Genomic DNA, 8,263 nt, shown 5'->3' on the forward strand with positions numbered 1-8,263 from the left:
GAAGTCATGCATGTACTCATGACAGCTGCATGACTTCTTCATGTGATCAGGACATGATCACATGAAGATCCTTTACTGAATACTCCACTATGATATTCAGGGCAAAGGACACATTTTTCAATTTCCATTTTATTTCCCACACTGATCATGCTGTAGGTGTGCAGTAGGTGGGATTCGAACATTCAGCAGGTGGGCTTTGACTATCCTGTTGCAGCGCAGTGGTTTAACACCTCTGAAATGACTGTTTTTCACACATATGCCTCATGTTATACCCCCATCTTTTTCCATTTTGGGTGGGTCGTGACAAAAAAAAAAAACGTTCTTTTGGGTGTAACAGTTTAACACTTATTTACTTATTCTTAAATCAGAATTCAGAGATTAAAGTCAGAATTCGGAAAAAATTCTGACTTTAATCAGAATTAATTCTGAGATTTAAGTCAGAATTCTGAGACTAGTCTCAGAATTTAAAATCAGAATTCTGAGATTAAAGTCTTTAATCTCAGAATTCTGACTCTAGTCTCAGAATTCTGACTTTAATCTCAGAATTCTGACTTTAAATTAAGAGATTAAAGTCAGAATTACTTTAATCTCAGAATTCTGAATTTAAAATCAGAATTCTGACTTTTTTTCTCAGAATTCTGACTTTAAACTCAGAACTCAAATACATTTTTCACATGTGGCCCTAATCCTCTTCCGTACTCTGACATGAGTATATAACACACAAGTATAAAGCAGAGGAAGTGGTGCAGCAGACGGCAGCAAACATTGCACCAATCTACCAAGAACAGGGCAGCGTTTGAAAGGAAACGCCTGTATTTAGTCGAAAAAATATGCTTAAAATCCTTTTGTCTGAGTTGCATCACAGTTTAATCTGGAAGAAATGTGGAACGCTGTGGATTTTTCTCTGCTTCACACTCTCAGGTGAAATTTATCAAGATTCCTAAAAATGCGATCAGTAATTTGCTTCACCATTTAAATTTGGGGTATGTTAATATAGCCTGTGGTCCTGAGGATTCTGACTTGTAGATGGAAAGTAAGTTATTTTGGGGGAAATTTTCCTAAGACGCCATATAACTCAGAATGTATTCACCTGCATTAAAGTGTATTAATTTATTGATTTATTCTGGTGTCTTTCCAGTGTTTTCAAACACACCATACAGACTCAAAATACACGTTTAGCTGTTACGCACTGACTCCTCAACTTGAGTGCAAATAAAAGTACATTTCAGAATCCTTCATCACACTCTTAGTGAATAATGGTGATGACAAGTAGGACTACTTTATGTATGGCAAATTCATTCAAGAAGAAAAAGTCTGTGTTTGGCTACTTCACTTATACCTGAATAAGACTTGAATGATGCTGTTTGGTGTTACATAACTTGGGTCTAGCTCAAAGTTAAATGTGGTGAATATTACATTTTGACTATTTTTCATTTAATCTCATGTGTTATGTAATCTACACCATATACCATACTACACGCAAACACAGTCTCTCCCAATCTCATTTTTATGTAATGTCTTTTCATGTTTTCATCTGCTCGTTTTTGAAAGGTTTCTATACAAATTGTGTTTATTATTATTTTATTATTATTATTATTATTAGTAGTAGTAGTAGTAGTAGTAGTAGTATTTTGGTAGCATGGCATTGTGAAATAATCATAATAATCATAATAACTAACACAATATCTGTGGTAGATGAAGAGCAGCATTTCTGAGAATGCTTTTCATAGAATAGAATATGCATCGGCAGGAAATTATCACAATTGCCCAACATCCTGTCTTTGTATTTATTTATTAGTTTTCTGGTTTCTCAGGTATCCAGTCCCTCATCACAGTTTACCAGCCTCCTGTGGTTGTGGCGCCTCTGTCTCATGATGTCACGATGCAGTGTGAGCTCACCGCCTCCCCCGAGGAGAAGATGATCACCATCCCAGTCCTGTACTGGGAGTTTTTAAAATCTGACGAGCCCGGAGTGTGGCCCAAACTGTGGCCCGCCGCACAACAATATAAGGGACGTGTGGAACGGCTGGATATTAACCTAAAATCCTCAAACAAGTCCATACGTTTCAAAAATATCCAGTGGGAGGACAGCGGGCCGTACCAGTGTAAACTCTCCATCGCCACAGAGAGCAGTGGAAGTGAGAGGAAGAAAGGGAAGGGCACCAAGCTGATGGTTTATGGTAAATACAAGGTTATGTAGGGTTTTTTTTCCAAAGTATCACTCAGATTTGTTCCGCTGTTCTTGTTCTTCTCTTCCTGCAAACTGGGGATTTTTGCCAGTTCTCACTGCTACAAAGGGGCTTTTTAATGGTTTGGGTTTAGAATTGGACCAAAATTTTGGTTTGGGTGAGGGTTACAGTTTGTTTCGGGTTAGGACTTGGGTTTAGGGGTAATATTATAGAATTAGGATTACTTTTAGATTAGGGTAAAGCAGGGTAAGAAATTAACTTTTTCATGGGGTCTTTAAGGCTAGATTAGGGTTAATAATACAAATGTGTGTGTGTGTGTGTGTGTGTGTGTTCAAGATTCAAGATTCAATAATTCAATAATTTTATTGCCATGTCAATATAGTTGATAGGAATTTGTCTTGGTTCACTCTCCTACAACAACAATGCAATAGCAGCACACAATATACACACAGTAAAACAGTAAACAGCAATCTACAACACACAGAATTTACATTTACGACACAATACCCAGAAAACAGCACGTTATCCAGCACGCAGTAAAGTGCATACCGTGTTAAAGTGCTAGGTTAAGTGCATTTAGAGATAATCAGTGCAAGTTCAGATGCCTGATGGCTTTGAGGTAGGTGCTATCCCTGAAGCGAGATGTTCTACACTTAATGCTCCTGTATCTTCTACCTGATGGGAGGAGATTAAAGAGGTAATATGCCGGATGAGAGGGATCTGTGGTGATATTTTTAGCCTTCCTGATTATTCTGGTGGAATAAAGTGATGCAAGCGAGGAAAGACTACAAGCAATGATTTTAGATGCTCTGCCTATCACTTTTTCAATCTTCGTCTTGTCCTGAGTGGTTGTGTGGCCATACCAGACAAGAATGGAAAAAGTGAACACACTCTCAATTACAGATCTATAGAAGTGAGTCACGGCTTTCTGACTGACTGCTATCTTCTTCAGCTGCTGCAGGAAGTAGAGTCGCTGGTGGGCTTTACTGACTATGAGACTGGTGTTAAGATCCCATGATAGGGATTCGTGGATAGTGGTCCCAAGGAACCGGAAGGAGGAGACCCTCTCTACACCTTGACCATTGATGGAGAGAGGAAGATGGTGGCCTACTTTCTTCCTAAAATCAACAACCAGCTCTTTAGTTTTTGAGATATTAAATATCAGGTTGTTAGCCTCACACCACCTCACCAGCTCTACTACTTCCCTGCGGTAGGCTGATTTAATCATTGTTGGTGATTACACCCACCACAGAGGTGTCATCAGCAAACTTATACAACAAAACTGACTCGGAAATTCGGTGTGTGTGTGTGTGTGTGTGTGTGTGTGTGTGTGTGTGTGTGTGTGTGTGTGTTAACATGCATGCATAATATACATCTGTGCCCGCCTGCATTTCGTTTCAGACACCATGTTCTTCAGCACAGCAGAGAACGACACCCAGCTCCACTGTGCTGTAAACGTCTCCTGGGATCCGGGTTTCGTTCTGTCTGTTTCCCGCGGTGGATTCAACCAAAGTTGTGTTTCTGCCCCGAGAGAAAACGTCCCAGCTCTGCCCTACGTTACCCTCTCTGGGACCTTTCCTCTGGGGAGCAGAGGAGGGTATGACTGTCAGCTCCACCTGAATGGCACTCAGATAACCAAAAAGAGCATCCACCACAACCCGCCTGGTAATAATCCTCTCATCATGTACTTCCATGCACAACACATTACACACATTGCTGTATAAGTATAAGTAAACAAACAATATTTAGAGGATTTAGATTCATTGTGGGACGTGTAACCTTCAGCAGGAGAGAAATCTGGCAAAGCGAGACTGGTAACCGGCGACATTTAGCTTCGTTATTAGCCTTTATGCGCGGTCTTTCGCTAGGTTTGTCTTTAGGGGCCTCCGTAGTCCAGCAGCTTTACTATTTATTCACAGATATGTTGTGGTTTCTGTCACCCTCTAGTGGTTGGTAAAATTGCTTATCGCAGCTTTGAATATTAGGACTGCTTAAGGGCAAGTGCGTTGAAGGTGTGTGTGCATTTGATTTAATGTAGGATTGCAGTTCACACCAGCGGTTTTGTGTTTCCCAGAGCCAGATGAGCTGAAGGTGTATCCAGAGCCGTGGCTCCTGTACACAGCGATCGTCCTGGTCCCCTTCACCGTTCTCCTGGTCATGATCACCGCCCTGCTGATATACAGGCGCTGATCCACGTCTGTCTGGACCTGAGAGGCTCTGGGAGGCTGTGATGAAGATTCAGGTTGACAGCAGAGAAAAGAGATGCTTGTCCGAAATGTATCTTGGCTTTAAAGGATAGGTTCGACAATTTTGGACCGACATATAATTTGTCTCTTATATACTTGTAGTACTTAGACCCACAGACAATATTGGCTCCAGAGTCAGCTGCTAACAATGAGCCCAAATGGGGTTTCTCAAAATATCTCCAAAAAAGCTGTTTGTAGGCTCCACAGGGAGTTGAGAGTAAACATGACACAGTTCAAACATTACACACACTTTGACTGATCAGGAAATCACTGGACTATTTTTCTCTGCGGCAGCACAGACTGCTGTGTGGTGAAAGTGCGTTACTGGCGGTCAGGTCAGATTGTAAAAAGTAGAGTTTGGTAGAAGATGATCCACCGAGTGGAAACGGTGCGGTGCTGCTGCTTTCCAGGCCGTGGATAGAAATACGTCAGTCGGTCGCCATATTGTTTTCACAGACTGGCTTTTATGGAGATATTTTGACAAACCCCATTTGGACTGCTTGTTAGCAGCAAGATGCCTAGCAATGGAGCTCACTATTTCAATTGACAGTGGACTCTGGAGCCAATATTGTCTGTGGGTCCAAGTACTACAGGGATGTGAGAGACAAATATAGGTCCAAAATTGCTGAACTTATCCTTTAAGATCAATGCTAACAATAACTGGGGGCCATAAACCTGAATCAGTAGCCATGTTGTAATAAAACAAAAGCATTTAAGAGACTGGAATCTTGTTCTACCAAGGAGGCTACAATATACTACTATTGATTGGGGAAGATCTAATCACTGTTGAATTGAGTTTGAACGTCGCCCTCTATTTTGGCATTGCTGACATCTACTCCAGCTGTGTAAAATGTAAACTCATGAGTGTCAGGGAACGTCACTTATAGAAAGGTGACAGGATATCAAAGTGCTTTGATGTGTTTTAGATATGTGTATGATGATGTGTATGATAACGCTTTAAATCATTAACCTCTGTAAATATGGATTACATCTATTCTATATGTCTATATCTATCTTATTTATAAATTCATATTGCTGTTTGATTGAGTCAGTGCAGTCTTATATTGATATGTTTATATATCTAGACTCAGATTTTTTTTTTGTAATGTGATATTTTTATTTGCTTTTCTCAAAAGAATTAACATGTGTGACAAAAGAAAGAGACAAAAAAGAAAAAAAAAACAAGAGTAAGGAAAAAAATAAACAAAACAGGGTTGATAGACACCTGCCTCCCCAGAGAAAACAGGCATAAACACGGACATATAGGCCATATTAGACACAAAACAAAGCAATGGTTTCCATGTGTGACTCATTCAGAGACTTTAAAACTAACGGTTCCTCCTTCATCAGAAGTGTGTCTAGTTCTCGTTTCTCAAGACACTTAACATCAGTTCCTTTGCAACCCTCTCTGTTCCTTTTTATTGGGAAAAAACATAATAAGGAGTTGTTTTTTGTTTGTATAACTACCGTCATATATAGGTCAATAGCACTTTGGAATTCTCTGCCCATAGATATCACATCTACTGTTAATAACAAAATAACTTTCAGAAAGCAAACAAAGAAATATCTTGCCAAATAACAGGATAAGCACATACCCCTACATGTATGTATGTCTGATTGTTAGGTTATGTTATTTTTTATCTTCAAATTCTTGCCTTCGTCTATCTGTTTAGTCTGCTTGCTTTAGGTTCACTCCATATCTATTGAGTGTGTTTTTTTGTTATTATGCTTACTTGTACTGTTATCTGTTATCACTTTATTCTTAATTTCACTCATTTATATTTATATATATTGATTGTTTTTTTTTATTATCTTAAGTTGACTGTACTTTTTTATTGTTTGTCTGTATTGTATTTCTATGTTCAGGACCCCAGGAAGACTAGAGGCACATCCATGTGCTTCTAATAGGGATCCTTAAATAAACATAAACATTATGGCACAGCATTTATATACGTAGTAAATTGCTTTATTATAACTGTTTTTAAAGGAAGAAAAACACATCTTGATGCTTTATCTCCCTCTAGTGGTGACAGCAGTAGCATAAGGTGCAGCTATGTGGACAGTTGGCCCATTTAAGGATTATATTTTGTTATTTTTATATTTTGTCATCTATGTGATGACTAGAAACACAGCCATGTGGTAGGGTACTGGCTGCCCTTTAACACAAACACCAACCAAAACAGCAAGCAACCGACCAGCCTGCCAACATCTTGAGGAGATTTGAGAGCAACAGCTGTGACTTGAACTGAGAGAAAACACTTCTTACACACAAGATCGACCTCTTAATCTCTGCAGCGTTCTCTCTATCTCTTGCTTTAAATAAAACAAGATACCAATGCTTCAAAAGCTGTTATATGTCACGGGAATCACTGATGATACCAGTGTGGAGGTGAAAAAATTGAAAAAAAAAAAGTGTTGTTTTTCCAGTAAAACATCGGCTGGTCCATTTCTCATTCAGCTAAAACAAGTTTATTCTCAATGTGACTTAGTGGATGAGTCAAATTCATCCCCACTTGCTGTGATTCCAGTTAATCCACATATTAAAAAAAGAGAGGTTGTTGGAATTAGAGTGGTGCTGCAGGAGGAGGAGGAGGGAAGGTCACACACTCTGCAACGGTGCATTTGTCTCCGAGCGGACAGGGAAGCAATCAGCACAGTAATCCCCACTGGCGTAATGAAATGGCCAAAACGAGAGATCAGCACGCTCACTGGGCTGATTCCCCTCTGAGCCGAGCCGGAGAGCGCTTCATTTCACCTGTGGTCGTCTGTGTGTGTGTGTGTGTGTGTGTGTGTGTGTGTGTGTGTGTGTGGGTGGGTGAGTGGGTGTTAGTGACTGAGACAGAAAGCCTGGTGATTGGAGAAGTGGGTTTGTGACCTGAAAGTTTGAACGCCAGACATGCTGGGAACAGGTTTAGGAACATTAATGAGAAACTCTCTCACCTCCCTAAATAACAGCTGTTTGAGCAAGGCATTAAACTCCCAGTCATACCAGTGGAGCCACTCAGTCCCTCAATCAGTTGTGACTGGGTTCATGTCAAACAGGCAGGTTTAAGGTGAATAAACTCTGTGTAACCCATATTATATCATCCCACTACAGTTATTCACCAAATGCAATTTATTACAGAAAAAACAAAACAAAGGGTTTCTACTGGACTTGAAGATGATCAATCTGTCCTCCTCTGCCATCTGCTCCATTTTTAAAAAGCTCCGTATGAAACAGAGAGAGACATGAGAGATGTTCAGTAAGGATAACACAAAAATGCAATCACAATATAGGAAAATAATCACAATCTTTGCACAGTCTTTGTAGCTCTTTCTCACATTTTTATATCTGCTGTGGTATCATTGCAATATTCCTATAATACTCCTGTAGGGACATTTGCAGTGATATTTGAATACAATCCTTCTAAAAATTTAAAGTTCTTTGCTGTTCGGGTACAAGCTGTGAAAACAATTTTATGGAATAATAGGCTATGATTTTAAAAAATCTGCATTTTCCATATAAAACAGATCTGCCTATGGTATCACTATAATATTTCTATAATATTCCTATAGGGACTTATACTTTTGCTGTGATATTTGTACACTATCCTTCTTAAATAATCTTTTTCGTATAGGATACAAGCTGTGAAAATGATTTTAAGCAACAATAATGATTTAAAAACAACAACAACAAAATCCATGCAGAATAGCTCTGCCAACACGTGGGGTTTTGTGGGATGAAAACATGGCATAAAACCACAGTTGTCATAACAACAGCTCTATACCTCTCCCATCCTCCTCTCTCTCTCTCTCTCTCTCCATCCCACTGCTGCAATGCATCACTCC

At 39.5% G+C, this 8,263-nt stretch overlaps 1 protein-coding gene across 1 annotated transcript; it reads left to right on the forward strand.

Annotated features, from left to right (window-relative positions):
* Positions 1 to 785: 785 nt before the first annotated feature.
* On the forward strand, positions 786 to 6,379 carry LOC139644847 (uncharacterized). Its single transcript, XM_071520355.1, has 4 exons — positions 786 to 921; positions 1,815 to 2,180; positions 3,591 to 3,854; positions 4,264 to 6,379. The coding sequence occupies exons 1-4, from the start codon at positions 831 to 833 to the stop codon at positions 4,377 to 4,379; spliced, it is 837 nt and encodes a 278-aa protein (XP_071376456.1). The 5' UTR covers positions 786 to 830; the 3' UTR covers positions 4,380 to 6,379.
* The last annotated feature ends 1,884 nt before the right edge of the window (positions 6,380 to 8,263 follow it).

Source organism: Centroberyx affinis, unplaced genomic scaffold, assembly GCF_046629955.1.
Source record: "Centroberyx affinis isolate AG114_WGS23_722 - 3 ecotype Tasmania unplaced genomic scaffold, CSIRO-AGI_Caff_v1 ptg000792l_1, whole genome shotgun sequence".
NCBI classification, from domain to species: Eukaryota; Metazoa; Chordata; class Actinopteri; order Beryciformes; family Berycidae; genus Centroberyx; species Centroberyx affinis.